This window comes from Manacus vitellinus, unplaced genomic scaffold (genome assembly GCF_001715985.3).
Source record: "Manacus vitellinus isolate BGI_N305 unplaced genomic scaffold, ASM171598v3 scaffold_58_pilon, whole genome shotgun sequence".
NCBI lineage: Eukaryota > Metazoa > Chordata > Aves > Passeriformes > Pipridae > Manacus > Manacus vitellinus.
Genome location: NW_021940671.1, coordinates 1,031,760 through 1,052,121, shown reverse-complemented (window position 1 = coordinate 1,052,121; position 20,362 = coordinate 1,031,760). Strand labels below are relative to the sequence as shown.

At 43.2% G+C, this 20,362-nt stretch overlaps 1 protein-coding gene across 5 annotated transcripts; it reads right to left on the bottom strand.

Moving 5' to 3' along the window:
• Nucleotides 1-304: 304 nt before the first annotated feature.
• On the bottom strand, nucleotides 305-20,356 carry EIF4ENIF1 (eukaryotic translation initiation factor 4E nuclear import factor 1). Of its 5 annotated transcripts, none has more exons than XM_018081974.2 (18): nucleotides 20,131-20,356; nucleotides 16,826-16,899; nucleotides 15,914-16,041; nucleotides 15,114-15,394; nucleotides 14,340-14,541; nucleotides 13,099-13,274; nucleotides 11,594-11,729; nucleotides 11,086-11,265; nucleotides 8,822-9,051; nucleotides 7,567-7,638; nucleotides 7,016-7,199; nucleotides 6,515-6,594; nucleotides 6,011-6,150; nucleotides 5,764-5,848; nucleotides 4,584-4,716; nucleotides 3,114-3,458; nucleotides 2,710-2,874; nucleotides 305-2,185 (listed from the first exon to the last, which is right to left on the bottom strand). In XM_018081974.2, exons 1-18 carry the CDS (start codon nucleotides 20,224-20,226, stop codon nucleotides 1,959-1,961), a joined length of 2,934 nt encoding a protein of 977 aa, XP_017937463.1. In that variant the 5' UTR covers nucleotides 20,227-20,356; the 3' UTR covers nucleotides 305-1,958. The 5 variants fall into 5 exon arrangements, with proteins under 5 accessions (XP_017937463.1, XP_017937465.1, XP_017937467.1 ...); XM_018081976.2 differs by having other exon boundaries at nucleotides 3,114-3,395; XM_018081978.2 differs by having other exon boundaries at nucleotides 3,114-3,176.
• Nucleotides 20,357-20,362: the final 6 nt, after the last annotated feature.

Sequence of the window (20,362 nt, the reverse complement as noted above, 5' to 3'; positions counted from 1 at the left end):
GATGTTATTCAGATTGTGAAGAAATAACCCTTTGTTTAGAGTTGGTTAGTTTTAAAAGTTCTTCCAGTACACTGAATCTCACTCCTCACACTTGACCTAGACATTTAAATGCAGCAATTCTGTTCTGTGTCTTCAGTGAGGCCAGTTACCTTCATCAAAGCAAGACTGTTCCTCCCCAGCCCTGGACTAATTGAGACTCTCTGAGATCAGCTCAAATCCTGGTTCCAGTTTACACATAAGAACAACATTTAAAAGTTAATCAATATACTGACATAATGTAGTACAAGAGCAGTTGATACAGACAGCTGGTAGAATCAACTTTATTTACAGAATGTTACTGGGAAAGTGTCAAGTTAAAAAAGTATGAAAACAGTCTTACAAGGACAAGCTGGTGATTGCATGTTTTACAGGGATTGCTTTGGGAACAACCACTAGAAATATGGGTGACCCCCAACAGCTTCCACGTTGGTGATTCAGCTTGCTATTTCCATAAACACTGTCTCTGCTGGACTGAAACAAACCCACCACAGCACTCTGCCAAGGCTTAGGATACAGACAAGTGATTTTTTTTTTTTCTCCTGCTGCTGGTTTTGCTTTCAGTGAGACCTAAGAAAGAGCAAGTCTGTGAGAGTTCTGGTTTTGCTTCCACCTCTTTTAAAAAAAGAGCACAATGGCCTAAGCTAGATAGAGGACATGACAGCAGTACTAGACTCAACACAAGTGAGGGAGTGAAGTGAGGAACCATGCAGAAGGATGGAGGAGAACATTTAACTGTTCAGGAAAGTGAAACAGGCTTAAAAGGAACATAGTACTTTAAAAACCAAATATACACAGTAAGATCACAAAACTATCCCATCCTCCCCCTTTCAAGCCACAGAACAAGTCTCCAAAGGCAAGTTTCACAGTAATCGCATCACTGGATGCACACGGGACTGAGGACAGTGCTTGGGACTCCCTTCCAGAAACAGCACTGAAGGCAGCACAGGATATTCCACAGCCATGACTGAGGAGTTGAAGGGTGAGGATTCAAAGGCTCCATTTTGATGACCTTTAGTAACTGGCTTGAAAGATTAAAACAAGGAAAATACTGCAGCTAAACAAGGACCAGCACCAGCCCTCCTGAAAGAGCAATGACCAGTAGGTACCTACAGACCGAAGATCTGGCTTTATCATGACTGCACCAGGTCCCATCCTCAAGGCTGTCCGAAGACTAAATAAATCTCTCATTTGGTGGCAAGAGTCACACACAGGGAATCAGACCTTTGTTACACAGACAGCAAGATGTGGACTTTTACTCTGACACTTGAGCTACACTGAGTGCACAGTACGTGACAAAGATGTGAGAGGGAGACCTAGAGGAGATGAGCAGCAAGGAAAGGCAAAGCAACTTCATCCTGTTCACTCACACTTAGGATATGCAACTTTAATCTTAAAGAAAGTCCCACACGTACAATGGAGAAAGGTCCAAACCATAGGCACAACTAAAGCTCAACTGTTATCAGCTACTCTTATGTACAGCTGTATAGATTCAAAAAGGCTATTCTAGGTGTGTATGTACAAAAGATTGTTTATACACAAGTCTGTACAGAAGGGTCTATACATGTAGTTCTCTGCAGAAGGAATCTATAGCTGCTACCTCTACACTAGAGAATATCAGCACTTCATTCACATATCTTACAAAAACAAACAAAAAAAAAATAGACACTTCCAGGATTAAACTGGCTTTGTCTTGCATCTAAATTTCTTCAGGCTTCACTATCCAAGCCATAATGGATCCTTTAGTCTTGATGCAGACATGAGACCAGGACAGGTGCCATGTGCTTTAGTCTCTCAAAAAGAAATTTTGCACAGAGTACTAAAAATAAAAGCCCCAAAAAACAAACAAGAGGTGAAGTCCTGACTATGGACATTTTCATCCAGTCTAAAGAATCACAAGTGTTCCACCCAGTGGTCACTGATCACTGCCGGTATTCCAGTTCATCTACACTGATGACTTTGGATGGCATGGAAGGGAGAGGCTGCTGCAAGACATCTGAACCAAACCATTTTGCAAGGCCAATGGGAGAGCCACTCCTCTGGCTGGGGCGATGGTCGAGCTGTGTGTGCCCGTGAGATAATCCAGTCCGAGGCAGCACGTTCTGAGGGGCTGTTTGCACACCAGCAGGTGATCCCTGTGCTCCAGAGCCTGTGAAATGTAAAGCTATTAGAGGTGAAGTAATACCCAGCACAGATTTGCCCTTGAGCTATCACCTAGTAAGGCATGAGAGCTGAATGTGGCTTTTACTCAATCTCTGAGCCCTGGGAAATCCAGGCACCATGTGTTTATTCTCATTAGTACTCCCATAAATGGCCTGACACTGCCACTTCTGGACACAGTATCACACAGGTTTGAGCTGCAAGACCAGGATCAAATAGCATTTCCCTGGAGATGGTGGGTGGCCTCTGTCCCAGCAGGGCTGAAAGCTGCACACAAACTGCAAGAGGCAGAGCTGTCAGTGGCAACTCCTGTTCTGAAAGCAAGTGCTTCACCTGGGCTTCCTTCTGGCAGAGCCAAAGCTGCCTCACACCCACACAGGGTTAGTGATTATGAACAACTAAATCAGAGTAGTTCCTGCTAGCACAGTGCCCTCCAAGAGCCCAGCCAGCAGAGGACCTGGAGCAGGCTCCCAGTGTCCTGCAGCTCCCACTGCTGGCTGTGCTCTGACCCACCTGATCGCTGTAGCTGCTGCTGCATCATCGCCAGCTGCAGAGGAGTCCCCGAGCGCGGGTTCAGGAGGTGATGGCTTGCTGTTGGTAGTGGGTAAAAAGGCTGGCCAAGCATGGGAGCAGATATTCCCTGCAAGTGAGACAGGTCCACTCCAGGAGGAAGCATACCTGTTGGATGTGAGCAAGAAAACTTCTTAGCTGATAAGCACAAGGAACTTAAAGCAAAACAAAACATATATATATATATTTTCAGATGGGTTGGAATTTGTTGCCTGGTTTTACAGGTAAGTTCTGATGTAATAAACACTACTGGTAATATCAGTTTGTGCTGTTCCTAACACAAAGGTCAGTCTTAAAGAGAACATGCATTGACTTAAGGGGGGGAAAAAAAAAAAAGCATGGATTACCTGCTTGCAGCAGAGGAAGGTGCTGCGGATGGACCCCCTGTGCCAGCATTCTCTGGACCAATCCTGGGTGCAGTTGGTGAGCAGGTCGTACAAGTGGTACATGGGGAACAAGGGGTACTTGATGAACAGGACGAAGGAAAGGGCCTCCTGGTACTGGGGAGGCCATTGTAGGAGTCTTCCTACCAGCTGATTTGGGCCTGTAGTCTTGCTCTTTGGTGCAACGATTTGCTTGGGTAAGAGGTGTGGAACATGCAGAGCGTTGCAGTGCAGGTAGTTTGGTACCTAAGGTGGGCAAAGTTCCTTGATCTGCATTCTCCACAGAACTAGACAGTAGGTTATCTGTAGCTAGAATTGAATACAACTATTACAGTCCACAGCTAGAGATTGCACCTAATGAAAATTAAAGCTAATGACTGGATTTGATAGTTAAGATTCCAGATCTAGCTGAACTGTACTCATATATATTTAATAGTGAGCATCTCTTTCCTGGATGCTTCTGGCCAAATTATTTCAAAAGAGTAATGAGAAGGAATATGTTCCACAGAAATCCCTTGACAGCAAGCTTAAATTAGACCAGAATCAGCACTAACTCCATCTTTAATTATTATTTTTCTTTTTTTTTTCTTTTTCTAGGAATTTGGAACTATCAGCATGGATGAGTCAGTGCCAAAGGTGATGGGAGGTACAAGGGATCCTCCCTAGACAAGATTATAATTTGGAGCTGCTCCAGAAATCTATCCCAAACAGGCTTTTCAGTTTAGATGTGTTTGGGGGTGAGCAGCAGCCTTCTATGTCTGCCACTGCTTAGCAAGATTTGGAACACTAAAGCACCTCAAGAAGCTACTTCCACAGACCATCCAGATCAGTTAGATAAGGCCTAAAATACCTTGGCATCAACTGCTACCAGTGGAGGTATTCCAGCTGGACTGCTAACAGGAACTGCAAGGTACCTCTGTATTACCAGCACTGAAGTACAATTATCCATTAGCCAGCCTGACTGGGTCAGGACACTGGTGTTGAGCATTTCCTTTTAATAGCCTCTTACATCAGTTTGGGTGACAAAATGCTTCCCTGATCTGCTGCACTTAAAGAGCTTAATTGGTCTCAGCTTTGGCTGTTCAGTTAGCATGTCTCAAGAGAACTCTTAAGTTTTCAATTACTGGTGCAGACTATGGAAGCATAATTGTTATTATGCTTGTTCATCAAGAAAAGGTACCAGCAAACAGTTATGGTCTTAGTGTCACTGTTGCCCACAAACTGACACACCCAACACTGCCAGAAGACTGCACTTGGAAGTGTATCCCCTCTACAGCTCTAGGCCCTCCTCTCATTATAGGCTCACTCACTTCTACACCCTCATCTCCGTGAATCAGGAATGTCTCAAGGTAGCCTGGGTGTATTATGTGCTGAAGCAATTTGATTCTATTCCAAATCCCATTTGCTTGTGATATTTTAAAGCCATTACAATACCTTCATTTGGTCTCTGATTTTCATCTTTCACATCACTGATTTTCATTTTCCCAGACACTGGCTCCTCTTTGCTCTTCTCCTTGCTCTCGTACATCTTGCGAATCACCGAGGTAGGTGTGAAGGAAGGAGACAGCTGCAGAGGACACAGGGAGATGCAGTGCTTTACCCAGTGCTCACTATCCAGGCCACACTATCTCACTTGTGGGTGGACACCAATTCTACCACATCCTGTCCATTTAAAGCTCTTTTCAGTCAGCCATGGTGTGCCCATGATTTTACTTCATTTCATAGCTTTATTCTCCAGTTTAAGCACTTCTCCTCAGCTTTTGCAGAAGTCCAATACCAAACCCAGCAGCTGTTCTCAAAGTCAAATGTACCTTAACAGGCTTGAAACAAAATAGCTGAGCTGTATTTAAAGTTACAGCTGTTTCCTCTTTGCTATTGGTTCAGAACAGCAGCTCCAGGGGAGTTCCTACAGAGCTGCTTTATCTGTATTAACTCAGGGCTGACTGAGCTGCAGAGAACTATTGCCTCATTCCTGTTTTCCCCCCATTCAAAGTCCCATAGCACCTGTGGAAGTCACTCATTGGAATACAAATAAAAGCACTTGTTTGATTTAGATAGTCTGTGTCAGTCCTGAGCTGCAAGTATTTGACTGATTCACTGGGAAAATTTAGATCAAAGCAACATTCTACACAGTGCTGAAGGCAGAGAGGCAGCAACTTGGCTTTGAGATTTTACTAATTTTCGAAGTGACCCTGAAGCTCCCAGGTATTATTTCAATTATTTCAACCTACATTTAGTTCAGACACTGCATAACCAAAGATCAGTATTCTCTAAAACAGCTAATGGCTTTCAGCACCTGTCTTCTGAAAACTTAAGCACCAGCATACAAGGGTCTGAGTTTCCATAATGACCTTCATTTGGTTTCAGAAGACCAGGCCAAGGTAACATTAACAGTTTTAGCTACGACAGTGGCCACAAAGGCTGATTTCCAAGGAGCAGACATTCAGTTAAGCACAAAGTGTAACTCATTCTTGTATCCGTGGCCACTGATACAACATGAACCTGAGTAACTCCTCTATGGCCTCCCTTTCTCCACTGATTGCCAGTGCTACAGTGCAGTTACTGCAGACACCTCTAGAGCTTTCCCCACGCCCCCAGTCCCCCAGGTACTGACCATGCTGGTAATGGAGGCTGCAGGGGCTGGAGAAGATGCATTCCCTCGGTGGCCTGGGGCGGGGGATTTTGTCACTCGCTGCTGCCTGTTAAGGGACAGGGAGTGGGTAAGAAGAGGCACAGAATGAAAGGCAGCACTGCCAAGAACCAGTGCAAGCCTGACTGGTGCAGATACCTAGTGAAAGACAACATTCACACTAAAAATCAATTACAAGTGTACCCCTTAAATTTTGCAGTCAGATGCTCACCTGTTCCTGTAGCCATCTCTGCTTTTGTCCATTTGTGGTTTACCAAAGCCATGCTGATAGAAGTTTGCTGCCTGTAGAGCCAAGTCGTGTGGGAGTGTAAGTCCCTCTAATGCAGCTTGCTGTATCTCCAAGGGACTCATCTGAAGCAGAATTGCATAAAAAACAAATCAAAGCCTGGATTTGGTTGTGTTTTATTTAAGATACTGAAGACTGACTGCTATAGCTACTAATGTCTTCACAAAGTGTCTGCCAACAGCCTCTTTTATTGACAGGCAATAGAAGCTTCAAAAAAATCTTGTACTTGAGGTACTCTAAGATGGGTCAAATTGCAATGATGTTTTGAGACTCTATTAAATTAGACTTTGCATCCTCACACTCAGAGTAAACTTCAGCATAAACATCCGAATGCAACAGCTGAGTGTTTCCAAAGGTTAGTTCTAGACCAGACACCATAAAAAAAAAAAAAAGATGAATCTACATTAAGCAAAAAGCTTGTCATCTGACCTGTGCTGCAACTGGGCTCATGGGCTTCCTTACACCTGGGAATGGATCACCAAGCAATTGCTGAGAACCTTGTCCAAAACCTAAAGAAGATTTAACAGTTGCATTTAAAAGAACTAACAGTTTCTTCCAACACATCCAGTATATATCCAGATGTAAAACAATTCTACGTGAACTAAGGATTCCCTGTGAAGACTCTCAGCTCACCCCTTATTTCCACACAGAGCTTTATCTCTTCCTTGTCACTGGGCCAGAGAGCTACAAAGGAGGCTACTGATGGTGTTTTGCAATACAAATGGCCAAACAGTCCTTGAAAATGAGACTCTTACCCAGTAGCTGGGCACGTTATCCCACAGCAGAACTCACTGCAAGCTCCAGCTGAGCAACTCAACATTACAGACGCTGACCTAGCTGCCCACCAAGAGCCAGGAAGCTTTTACAGTTCTGTAAAACGTTCCTTAAAACAAACCCAAGTAATAACACCCCCCTTGCAGGCAGCCTCACCGAGGGGGGAGGATATCCTGTGGCGCAGGTAATCCGCAGAGGCGGCTCGCGTGGGGAACACGGGGGGGATGGGGGGAGAGGGGGCTCTTTGTGTCAGCAGAGAGGCTGCAGGTTCCAAACCACCCATCAGCCCACTCAAGACATTCGATGAAGCAGGTCTGGCAAGGGGTGGGCCAAGAAGTTCCTAAGAATAAGTAAGGAAGAATGTTCAGATACGAGCAATTTGCACAAACAAGTCATTTTATTACACTACAGGCCACCCCATTTATAGCAAGTTAGAGACAAGAGGGACTTGTGCAACTTATACAGCAATTCTGGTTTGCCCAGAATTAGGCACTTAACAGGCTTTTCATTTCCAAGTTGTAATTACAGGAAATATCAGGACAAGACACATTTCTAACTAAATTGCACTAGTGACTAGTTCTCTTTTCTCTACAGAATCACTTCTCACTACTGACCCCATAATTCCCTTAAATGTCTTCTTGTCAAATAACACTTGTTCTTCCACTGGGGATATGCTTTTAAGTATTCCCCTCCCCCCAGTAAAATACCTGCAGAATATTCTTTGATAGAGGCTGGCCTGACATCTCTGGAGGTGACATTAAATGGCTTTCAAGGCTCTGCTAAGAAAATGAAAACACTGTAAATTAGACATAGATACAATCAAACTCATTAAGAGACTATCCACATTTGTCTCAGTGACAGAAATAATTTCACCTGTTCTGTTAGAACAGTAGTTTATGCATCAGCCAAATAAAATTCCAGCAAAGTGAAGGGCTGAGCTGGCTCACAGATCTTCCCTGGCTCACAGATCTTCCCTAGCTAAGAAAAATGCCTTGTGCTGGATTGTATCCAGGTAGTTCACTGTGCCTCCTTCAAGTTTGGGTCAAATACATGGATTTATGTAATTGTGTAAACTGGAGATAGAACATTCAGCCAGTGGTTAACTGAAAACATGCACAAACTGAAAAATGTTTGTATATTAGAGAAATTATTTAAGATGTTCTTCTGTGCACCCAAATAGCACATCAATGCAAAGAGACAGTCAGAAATGAAAGTCTTGATTTAAGTCTGAAATCAGTCTGCAAATTCTTCACAGGGCAAATTTACATTTTTCACTATCTTTTAGTGAAGCGAGATGAGCCTGGAAGTCCTTGGGTGTAGTCTGGCAGGAAAAACAAACACGTGAGACTTCCTCAGTTGTTACAAGTATGTTATGGTGCCAGCAGTGGTTGCTGATAGCTTCTGGGGAAACACAGTTTTGGCAGTTAGTGGCAGGATGAAATTTCATCCTACAATCTCATAGCCTAAACCTTAGTATCATCTGTTGTTTAACATTAATCTTCCAGCTAACGAGCATTCACTTCAGTTTTATCTTAGTACAAGTCAAGTTAAAAGCCAAGTTTAAAACATTAGACTGTGCACTGACACAGCTGTATTAAAACAAAGTCACTAAAAACATCTGAGCTCCAGGTTAAGTGTTGGCTGTACCCACACCACAAGCATTTTAACAGAGGTAGCAATTATTAGACTTCTCATATAGCTTTAGAGTTCTGGGGTTTTCAGAAACTTCACTTGAAATCAATCCTGTGACTTCTGAACTGGAAAACCCTCACTTTGAATTACTTTGGCTGGGGAAAAGAGACCAAAGCATCTCTCAGTTTCCCCTCCAAACAACATTCTAAATGCAAGCCTGTATTTAACATCACACTGCTCATGGATCACAGGTTATCAGAGGGGCTGTGCAAGGGGTTCCCTGATCAGAACCCAGGAGTTAATCCCCAGAGCCAGGGCTCTGCTACTCACATTGACTTTGGGCTGGGAGGGCAGGGTCCCGCTGGCCTTCATGCTGCTCACTAGTTTGTTAAACGCCGTCATGTCTCCATCCTTCTTCATCTGTCTGGAGCCAGTGGCATTCAGTGCTTCCTCCATCTGCTCAGCCATAAAGGGAGTGGCAATTTTCCCCTCCTGATCCACTTTCAGGCCTTTTAGCCCAGCTTCAACTTCTTCCACTGAAAGCACGACTCCTGAATGTGCTGAGAAAAACAGAAAAAATACTGGTAAACCACGATTCTGTTCTCAGGTGAGCTAATAGTTCTTGTGCAGGTGTTCAATACAAGTTGGTTGAAAACAAGAAACAGCCAAAACCTTGTTTTCTGATCCTCTTCCCAGCTGTCAAACCATGACTGACCTGTGTTTAGACTAATTCTAATATCCAAATTCAGAGAACTGACATGCACAACTACTGGCACGTGAGACTGCCCAAGAGCCAGTTTAGGTTTCAGCTGCTAAGTTCTCCCTACCTTTCATTTATCCTACAAGACATGTAGTTTACAACTTTGCCTGCATTTAATAGAGAATATTAGTGTGACAACTGAATTGATTCTTTTCCAGTTAGGAAAGCTGCATTTACTCCAGGAGACCAGATGGCCTTCCAATCACAGTGCAAGCCATGTCAAGTTGCTTGAAGCCATCATGAGTAGAAGGAATACATACCTGGAAAATCTAGATACTTTGGACAGTCAGTTAACACACTTAACCTGATGTGTATAAAGTTTGAAGCAGATTTTTTGCTCAGAAATTAAAGCCTCTAAAGAAAGATTCCACTGGCATAAGCAGAATAAGGTACAAGTATTATTAGCAGTATTTTTTTCCTGTGTGTGCATATGTACATATATAAATACCTACTGGTGCCCAACATCAAGGCTAAACATGCCTTATGGACCAGCTAACACACATCACAAGGTATGACACCTTAAGAGAAAAGAAAAGAGACAGGAGCATGCCATGGGTTGCTGTAGCAGGATGTTGGCCCAAAGGAAAAAGAGATTTACTGGAAATTTGGGCAAGAAGGTGGAGAAAAGAAACAATGATGCAGACATGCAGCATGGAACATGAGCAAATATATGATGTTGGTGGGCCTGAAAGCTCCACATCACTCCAAGAACTGTACAGCATTTTATGGGAATACAGAACCTGCATCAGGTACTTCTGAGTGAATGGAAGCTTCCCCACAAACTTTTGTTCCTTCATCCTTGGTTTGTGAGGATCAAAGTTGAAAAAGTTTTTAGTAGGAAAGTCAGATTAAGCAGAACACAGAAAAGACTTGTAGCTCTATTTCAGTCAAATTAAGAAAGTTCTCCACATGTTAGCCAATGCTCCCTGCTGGATGCTTAGGAACATTTGCAGTACTTGGATGCTTTCCTTCCTTGCTGCTTCACACAAATCAGAGCACCTTTGTTCAGTCCAGTTTACGTGGCAATACATGCTGCTTGCCAAAGAGAAACCAATTTGGAATTAGACCTCGAGATTTCCAAGAACACATGCATTTTGTACCCTCTGTGCATGCTATGGGCCCAAACATGCAAATCCCTAACCTGGAGGCGGCCCTTGAACGTTAAAGTCAGGTCTGAACTCTGTTTAGAACAGCTGATGCTGGCAAAAGTGAATTCCAACAGACTTAGTTCCCTGGAACCCTGTGATTCCAGCCAAGATTTCTCTTATTATGCTGTGCTGTAGCTTTATGTTATTTAATTAATGCCCCAAACAGTACAGGCTTCAAGTGGCAGCAAGTCTTGGCAAGTTCAAGTTTACAGTATGCACTTAAAAAAAAAATAAAAAAAATAACATCCTCAAGCCTCTGTTCAGCTTCTTAGACACTGACACTTAATGGATCAACATGATTACAGATGCTTCCAAAGATGACTTACACTGTCAGTTTTTGGTAAAGACAGAGGTTAAATGCCACAGTTTCAGAGCTGACATTACCAGTCTCCAGTATGAAAAACTTATGCAAATGCCATACACAAAGCTGGAAACTCAGATCAGGGCTTGCATCATCTTATGATTGTTACTGGCCAGAAAAACAGTCTGATAGTCCTGGTGTCATCCTGGGATAGGATGAAAAGAATCAAGGATGATATGGACACAGAGCTGTTGAATACTGGGTTTCAGGAAATCTATAACACTGCCTACTCCTGGATGTGGCAGGTGAGGTTTCCAGAACACCAAGCCTCTTGCTGTGAGACACTGCAGCACAAGAACTTGACAATAGCTGAAGAGGCACTTACTGCTCTCTCTAAGCTTTTCCTTGTTGGCTGAAAGACTTGAGAGAAGAGGTTTTAAGTCCACTTTGGCTTTCTGTAGCATTTCTAGGATGTCCACTTTGTTTTCAGAGTGGTCTTCCAATGGAATGGGAGCAAAGTAGTTTCCAGAGTTCTGGCCAGGGGAGAGAATGGCTTGCTCTAGACCTGAAACAGCAAAACCAGGAGCACTGCGACATCAGTTCACCAACCCAAGGGCTCAAGATGAACATACACTGGTAACCAACCTCAACATGGCACTGACAAGTTATGGCTCACACCCTTTGCCTGCAAAGTCATCAGGAAGCATTGACAAGAACATTTATAAAAAGAGAACTTACAGCTGCTTTACTGTAAGAGCTTCCAAAAGAATGTCAAGTGCTTAAACTGTGGGAGAATTCGCTGTCCTGACACTTTATCTGCCACGTCCTTATTGAATGAGTAAGAAAGAATGTGGAAGGAGGCTCCCTGAGCCTGCACTGTCCCAGAGCCTTACCTGCCAGCCTCTCCAGCTCCTCATGGGGGGTGGATCTCAAGCTGCTTGACCGACTTCCAGAATGACTGGGATTAGAAAACCACCTGCTGAACCTGCTGGCAGACACTGTGCCTTCCCCCAGCACATCCTCTATCAGCTGGTTAGGGGAGGAAAAACAAAGGGAAAAAAAATCTTAATGGAAGCAAGGTCAGCAACATCTCTGAAAAGCTTTACTGTGCAACCAGGATTCTTCTGCTACAGACAACTAGATGCTGCTCTCAGAGTTTCAAAGCTTTGAACTGCTTTTTTCCTTCCAAAATGGCACCATTTGTATATTCAGTTAAAATAACCCAGCATACATCTCTTATTGACAGCAAATATTTGCTCAGAGTAAAACTGTAACTGACACAGCACAGAGCCCCCAAAGACCATGAAATACAACATTCTGAAGTGGAAGTGTAAAAAAAAAAACCCCAACAAGTATTCAAAAATAGTGCATTATAAAATGTAATTCAAAGTAAATGTTTTTATATCTTGCAACATTAAGGCAGTTAAAGCCTGGTCAACAGGCACAGGTGAGTTTCAACATGCAGCATGTTTACTTTTAAACACAAGAAGAGCAGCTTCCTCCTATCAGAAGTTGTTTTGTCTCAAACAAGTGTCCCAGCAGTTTACAACAGCAAAAGTAGGACAGTATTGATCCCCTTGGTTTTGATTGTTTGACTCCAACACATTAGAAGAATTAAGACAAGTAATGTACAAACCTATAGTAACACTTGTCACAGACATATCACCATCACAAAGAAACTCACTTTTTTGACAAATTATAACATCTGCCCATCTGTCTCATCAGCAGCTATTTTGACTTGGGAATTCCCTGCTTTTGAAAGGAGTCACCATCTTGCAGGTATGCTGAAAATCAGATTGTCAAGTCTAAAGACACATCATCTATATAATTCTACAAGGAGAACAAACCCTCCTCCAATGTACTCGTCAAATTACTGCCACCATATGATGAATCTTTGCTGACACAAACCCTTTCAGAACATTACTGGTATTGGTAACAGTGCAGCCAGGATTCACCTGGGATCTCCAGGCTCACTGCCTTCCAGGAAGCCTCTCCAGAAGATCTGTTTGCTGCAATTCCCAGACTTATATGGAAAAGGTTGTTCTCAACTATACTAAATTTGTACAGTGAATCTTCTCTGAAGATATCTTAAATACTTCCAAAGAAGATCCATTCAGGATGACAATTTTGAGTCTTCAAGTAGTGATCAAAAGAAAGGAAAAATAGTGAGCTAGCTTGCCTCAAACACTTTCTTTGGAGATGGATCCACTCCCAGGGATAACACTTTGGCAGTGACATCCTAACACTCCAAAGCTACATCTCTGCAAATTCATTGTAGACTTACACACTGCACAAAGCAACTTTCACAAGCAACAGGTTTTAGCTTTCACAGAATGCAGCAGAAGCAGCAAAAATGCTTCTCATGAATACAGCCAGTCTTAAAAATCAAAAAACTCACCGAAGCCAGGCCAGGAACACTTTTATCCAAGTTAAAGAACTCATTGAAGTCAAACTCTCCTGGAGCTGGTTCTTGTAAAGCAGCTTCTCTAGGAACTTCTTGATCTGCTGGAGTTTCATTGGCAAGGACAGTCTGCACTTCATCCTCTTCAACCACTCCACCATTGCATTCTATCCCTTAAAAAGAAAACCAAGTGGCTGCTGAATCACTGAACTCAACTATTTCCTGTGGGAACAGTGCCCAACAGCCAATGCATTTGCCCAGGGATTAGAAGCACAGGACCAAAGTACCCCACCCCCTGTGGTATCTCATCAGTTATACTGTGCTGGCTGCCTTCTGCTGCACACCACACCCCCTAGCACAGAGCTTTCAGGCTCTTATGTAGACTATCCAGCTCAAGAAAATAAGAATTGCCTGTGAACTGTGCATTAAGAACTGCTCCCTGCTCAACCCAGGGAGCACACACACACATCAGATGTGCTGCCACACCAAGCACACACAGCTGCTCCTGGTTTTCCATCAAGAATCCTCTGGAAGCTCCTGCCTTCTTGACTCAGGTTCTTAATGTTATAAGCACATGACAAATATTGCTCCTCTTCCTCCTCCACCAGGAGCAAGGCACCTCTTGCTTTAAAGACTTCTCAACAAGCTGGTGCAGGTGCTGCAAAAAAGCTGTGACATGACTACAAACCTCCTGTGCTTGGAACTGCACTACAGTTCAGTGACACCCCAGGTGCAGCTGTTTATTCACTCATGTTGTCCACCTGCAGAATTTCTAGCACTAAAAAGTCATCTTCCCTCTTGCCATACTGCAGCTTTTTCAGTGGTAATAATCACTGCAGACTTGGAAGTCCAATGAATGCACACAAATTCATGTCTCCATATTCAGTTCACAGCTACATTCCTGGCAGCTGTATGCCCAAATCTGTGTTGCTAATGTTAGTATTACTACAAGGAAAAAATGTTTCAAGTTCCTCAGAGCATTAGCTTAATTTAAACCAAGGCTTTAGCACCCAGCAAGATATAGAAGCTAACAAGACCTTTTTAATAACCTATCAACTCCTGCTATCATTCAACATCCATACAAGGTTTTTTCCAGCCTCTCAACTCTGCCTGTGTTTGGAAAAAAATTAGTATTTTACCATCCAATTGATCTTTTAGATTGTAAATACCTTTACAATGCCCTCTCTATCCAGGAACATGCCACAGTGGCAGACAAAGCCCTGGTGAATGCCCATTACCTTCTTTCAGGGAGGCCGTGCGTCGCCGTGTACGTTTTCTCCCTTTGTGATCTTCCTCCAAAATTTTATCATCAAAGCCTGTGAGCTCAATGGTTTCAGACTGACTCGTAGGACCAGCAGAGAACCACTCAGGCTCCTCTTCAGTGTAAGAGTCATTCCTCCTTCGCTCCCCAAAGACACGTTTGCTGTCACCAAACTCCCTCTGAAGCGGGATATTAACAACGTTAACCATAAAATGCTGCTTCATAAGATTCCTCCTTCACTTCCAAAGCAAATGACCACTTTTGAGGGGTTTTTTAAGGTTTATACACACTCCCTGTATGCTCAGTAAACTTTTAAATTTTAAGCCTCACAGCCAAATTTCTGCTTCATTGCACCAACTCAGATCCTAACATGTAGGTTTCTGGTTCTTTGTTCTTAAAAGCAGAAAATATTTAAAAGAAGCCTGAAATAACAGAAAGCTTCCATTCACTGAGGTTAAAAACTACAAATGAATCTGAGACTTTTGAGTATCTTGCTGGTAAGTCAACCACAGGCAAGGTTTGTAAGATAAACAGTATTAGATGCATCCCAGTTGAGCTATATGAAGGGATGTATTAAGTTTTTGAAGCACCAAGTGCTCTCCTTTTACACCATAAAGGTGATTTTAAGAAGAAATGGCCTCCTGTCACAGGACACTGAACTGCTGTGTGCACTCATCTGCCCCCGGTGCTTTCAGTGCAAAGTGCCCCAAACCTCAGATTTCACAAGCAAACGGGAACAGAAAGCACAAACCCTGAAGCGTTTGTCCTTGTAGTCCCTGTCCCGGTCTCGGTCTCTTCCATCCCTGGAATCCCCCCCCCGATGGTCCTTGTCGAAGTTGCGGGAGGAGATGATCCTCCCGCTGCCGATCCTGCGGCCCCCGATCACCCGGACCCCGTCGCTGTCCTTTTCCAGGGGGCTCCCCGCCCGCCGCGAGCTCACGGAGGCAGTCACGTGACAGCCGCCCCCAAAGCTTCGCCTCTGGGGACTCAAGACCACATCCAAGTCATCTTCTTTCACTCGCTCCCTCGGGTCTGCAAGTCAAGGACCACACAAAAAGCAGTACATTTAAGGAGCTAGTAAAGACAAGGCAGTTGTCTGTTCCACAGCCTCGCTGCTATCCCAGGGCCTTTCGAAGGACAACACTCATGGTTTGTTTTGGGAAGCTAACCTGGCTGAGATCACAGGAAGAGCAAAGAATTTACAGCTGGATATTGAGGAATCACTGTGGTCTCCTCAGAAACACCTGCTTTGCCACTATAGATCTTCTAAGTACTCAGCCTTGAGTTGTAGGGAAAGAGTGCCCTGCACTTGCACTACCTCCTATATGGCAATAGTGGGAAAACCGACTGCTGCCCAGGTTTGTTCTTAGCTAAGTTACCAGAAAACCAACTGCAGTCTAGTTACAGCAACCAAGACTTCCCTGACACTTACTCTATGCAGTCAATCAATTTTCAGAAATATTTTACAGAGTCTTCTTTGTGTTACCCCAAAGGAAAGGTTTTGCCAACAGCCCAGGCTCAGCTGGGATCTCGTGCTGTAAGAACACTCACCCACTATCCTACGCATAAGAGAAGTCCGATCTGAATCCAAATCTTTTTTAAAGCTTTCCACTGGTGAAGTTCTTCCTGAAGTCGGATATAAAGATGCATGCCACTTCTCTGGATCCCAGACACCATCACTGTGGAAACAGAATTGCAGGATTGTTTGCTACCCTGTAGTCTGATACATAATCCATGGTGCTGCTGCTGCAAACCCAGAATTCACTGGTCAGCAACCTGTACAAGTGAAACATCTTTCACACTCAACTTCTCAATCTTTGCCTTACTCTGGTTTACTACCTCAGACATGGTATTTGCATCCCTCCTGTAACAGTAAGGAAGCATAATACCCACCATCAGGTTATAAAGGGTAGTTATTGGTGAAGTTTATCTGGTACACTGAAAAACAGCTCAAGAAGATCATATGCTGCTGCTCTTAACCATTCAGGTAATTTTATTTCCTTCTCACACTTACTACTACAATAAATTAATCTGAATAGTAAACAAACTGCTGCTTAGCAAACCTAAAAACACAACCAAGAACACTCACCTTCATTTTTAAATGAAGTAATCATGGGAGAGTAATCCACCAAGCAAGGCAGCTCGTTACAACCTGACCCAGTCTGTGCTACACAGCCATCTATACTGTAAGTAGTTTTTCCTGCAAGTCTATCAGACTCGTGTTGTGTGAAGTTATAACATGAGATCCAGCAGAAAGTAATCTTTGAACAAAGCACAAAAGCCCTGGCCAGAGCACTGAACCTTTTCCAGTGGATTAGTACTTCTGAAAACTGTCATACTCTGAACTCTGTAGCACCTACATCTCCCATCAACATAAGAGCACCTCTTGGCTGAGAGTTTCTTGCAATTTAAACTTTTATTTTGAGAGAAGTGTATATAGCCTTTGTATAATTAAGAAAATACCTGTCATATTTTTCAGAAAGACAAGAAGGTCTCTTCTTAGAGTAGGGACGCTCTTTAATATCAAGCAGTTCCTCCTAGAAAAAGAAATAAATCAAGACATTAGTTCCAGTTCTCATCCAGACAAAATTTAAGTGACTCAAACTGTCTATTCCAAACTGCCTGTTCAATGCAGTGTTGCAACTGGACAACCCCAGTTTCACAATATGTTGTTTCATATTCTGTGAATTAATGCAGTGAAAGTTTCTGTTTCAGTTCTCTTTCAGTGGCCACTGACCAAACACTTCTTTGGAGCACTGATCCTTACTAGGTCAGGTTCAGTCCTTGGGAACACTCCCAGGCTGTTCACACCATATATGTTTACATATTCACTTCCCTGGACAGCTCAGCTTATAAGCAAGACAGGCATCACAGACACTGGAGCTGCTGAGCTCTCAAGGAGGAATCAAAATTGCTGTGTTTAATGTTTAGCAGGTAAAAAAAGCTTTGCCACAAAACCAGTTAACTGGAAATTCCAGACAAACTTGCCATTTCTGACCATCACCAATTCCAAGATCACCGGAATGTATCTTATACAATTACCCATTCCACCCAACACCAAATCAATGCTGAAAGATGACTTGTTTTCCCACTTTGTACCAGCTTTCAAACAGTCTTTGGTTTACCATGGCACACCCTGAGTCAGTCATTTGACTGGAAATCAATCCAGAGTTTGCTACACTTGAAAAGAATTATTATTGATGTGATCATCAGTGCTTTAAATCATCATTAACTTGGCTGCAATCAAGATCCACATTTCTAATTAGACTTACTCCTTCTCCCTAGATTAAGTTCCCTCAATCTGCCTTCCCTCCCAGCTGTACTGAACTGATTCACAACTGTGCAGAAATCAGTAGCAGCTGGAAGGATAAAGAAATCCTAACAGCAGACACACCAGCCAAACTGAAGGAAATCTCTTTTACCTTTTCCCCCCAAGAATACAACATCCTCTAGAGCTTTTACATCATTATCCCCATGTGATTAAAATCAGTTCATTAACTATGTGAGCTCGATACTTGAAAGTTTCCAGATGGCAGTTTGGTAGCTGGATAAAACCTACATATACACATTCAAGCATCATCTTGTACCAGCCTTCAGCAAAAAGAGCTCCATTAAAGGGAGGAACACTGCCCTCCCTGCCCACAAGCTTCCCAAAATAAACCTCAATCTGTGAGTAACATCAGTGCTGTAATACTATCACAGCCTGGTGCAGATACTACAAGTATTAACAGCCCTGTCCATCACCACATCGGGAATGGGCTGTTCCTCTGGCCACGAGAGGGAGTCCACAGGCTCTCAATCACATCCTATCACAGTCCTTCATTCAAGTGAGGAAAATTTGAATTGTTTCTTGGCTTTTGCTCATTAGCTGTGCACTCGTGGAGCAACAGCTTCCCACGAGCTAGAAAAGACAAGGCTTGGACTGCCCAGAGTAGTGTAGCAGTCCACTCCTGGGACAGAGGAGATGAAGGCTGGCACTTCCAGAGTGTGGTGTTGGTGGGTTCTTGTTTAATTCACACACTAGTACGTTTAAGTAGGTGGGTGAAAAGTATGTTTAACTGTTAGTAAACAGTTTTAATCAGACATCTGAGAACTACCCACAGTATGAGCCAATTGTTTTCCTACTGGCAGTAAGTGAATATAAACCACTAAAGGAAATCAGTCCCCTTTCCAAATCAGCAGCACATATCCCAAAACAGTGTTCCCTCAATCCTTAATTAGTAGGAAACTGGAACATCTGAAAATGCTTTACAATACTGATTACATGAGCACCTTAAACCAGATATATTTAACCTGTTACACGTAAAAGAACCATAATATGAGGAAAGATATTTCAACACAGACTGATTTCTGGTATTTCTTGATTTAGACTCCTTGGAAACCAACGGGTAAACAAGACTAGACACCTTCTGGCACTAGTTCTGCAACTTCATCCTGATCAGAAACAATAGGTACTGAATTAACAAAACTGATGCTAAAAACCCATTGGTTTCAGTGCACAGCCACCACTAGCACCAGCTGAATGCTGCCCAAAAAGCAGGATTTGAAGCTACATTCAGTTACTACTCTTGAGAGGAACTGGGCAGGACAGAACAAGTACAGATACCACTTTTTCAACAGGGAAAGTTTAAAAACAGCTCCTCTCCTTCACTTAAACTGAATAGCAAGGCCTGAAGAAAAGTATACTTTACATCCTCGAAGGTTAAGTGCCCATCTTCTCTAAGAAGTTACAGAATCAGAAAGCCATGCCATTCCCATGAAGTTTTGCCAGTTCTGAAGTACATGGTTTATTGTTGATGTCTAGTTAAAATAAGCCAGAGCTCCACTATCTCAACAGAACAGGGCCACAATGATAATTTTTTTTTTCTTTTAAAAAACAACCTACCAGGAAACCAACAGCTCTGAATTCCTCAAGTAAGATAACAGTCAGCAACAGTAAACTGTCTCACCCTGTTCCACACTTCAGGCCATTTGCTGTAAAGTATCTTAACAGATTTCCACAAAGCAATGACCACCTGTTCCCACAGCTTGCAGCCATAGGAAAACCAGCCCCCATTACAGACTCTTTCCAAAGGCAGTTTTCAACAGTGGTACCAGAACCCCAAACAAGATTTGAGCCCTAAATATACTACATCAAACTTACTCAGTACTGAAATAATCTTTAACTGCGAGTTATTTAGTCATTCTTCTTCCACTCACACACATATTTAGGTATCACAGTTAAACAAAAGCACCCGTGTTCAAGTTTTAACACTAAGCACTGGTTGGAGTCATAACTGCTTAAGCTTCCAGTGGCCAAATATGAACAATTCTAAGGTTACAGAAGGCATCCAGTAAACATGTTAGAGCTCCTGATAAGATCTCGTGTGCTACACCTTCCTAGGAAGTGGCACCTACTGCAAGGAAACATTTTGGTCAACCTCTTAAAGGAACTCTGCTGAAAGCAGAACTAGAACTGTGAAATTCAAGTGCTTGAGAGAGCTGGTAGAACAACATACTCCAGTCTCTACCATTACCTCAGCACATGCTGTGGGGTGCTCAGCTATTAAAATGAGGTGGTGGGAATCAAGAAGTATCTCGAGGACAGGATTGCACAGCGACATCACATTTAACAAGCTGCTCGTTTTACACCACCTTGCAAATCCTAATCCAGGCAGAGGCTTTTCTGCTTTCACCTCACTGCTTCCCTCTTACAGAACCTCCACCTCCCACTCTACTTCTGTGGCCAAGAGCTCCACAAACAGCTCAGGGAGGAAAGGGGAGCTGACCTTAGTGTAACGATGTGGGTATTTGGTTGGGATTCTGTTCAGCTCCAGGAAAGCATCGCCATTTTCCGTTTCTGTTACACCTCCTCTTTTATCCATGGTTACTTCAAAGCCTTTGACCACGGAGCTAATTAAAACAAAACCAAGCCGTCAGATTTGGACCCCTGCGGTTCTGGAGGGAGCGTTTTCCCTCCAGCCCGAGCCAGTTCGGCACTCGGGCACCGCAGGGAAGCGC

Excerpts from the sequence above, each read along its gene's own strand:
- EIF4ENIF1 (XM_018081974.2), bottom strand. The coding sequence starts at position 20,226 with ATGGATAAAAGAGGAGGTGTAACAGAAACGGAAAATGGCGATGCTTTC. Across the intron at positions 4,717-5,763 it reads CAGCCTCCATTACCAGCATG|CTGTCTCCTTCCTTCACACC; the intron begins GTCAGTACCTGG and ends TGTCCTCTGCAG. Across the intron at positions 3,459-4,583 it reads AAATCAGAGACCAAATGAAG|CTACAGATAACCTACTGTCT; the intron begins GTATTGTAATGG and ends ATTCAATTCTAG.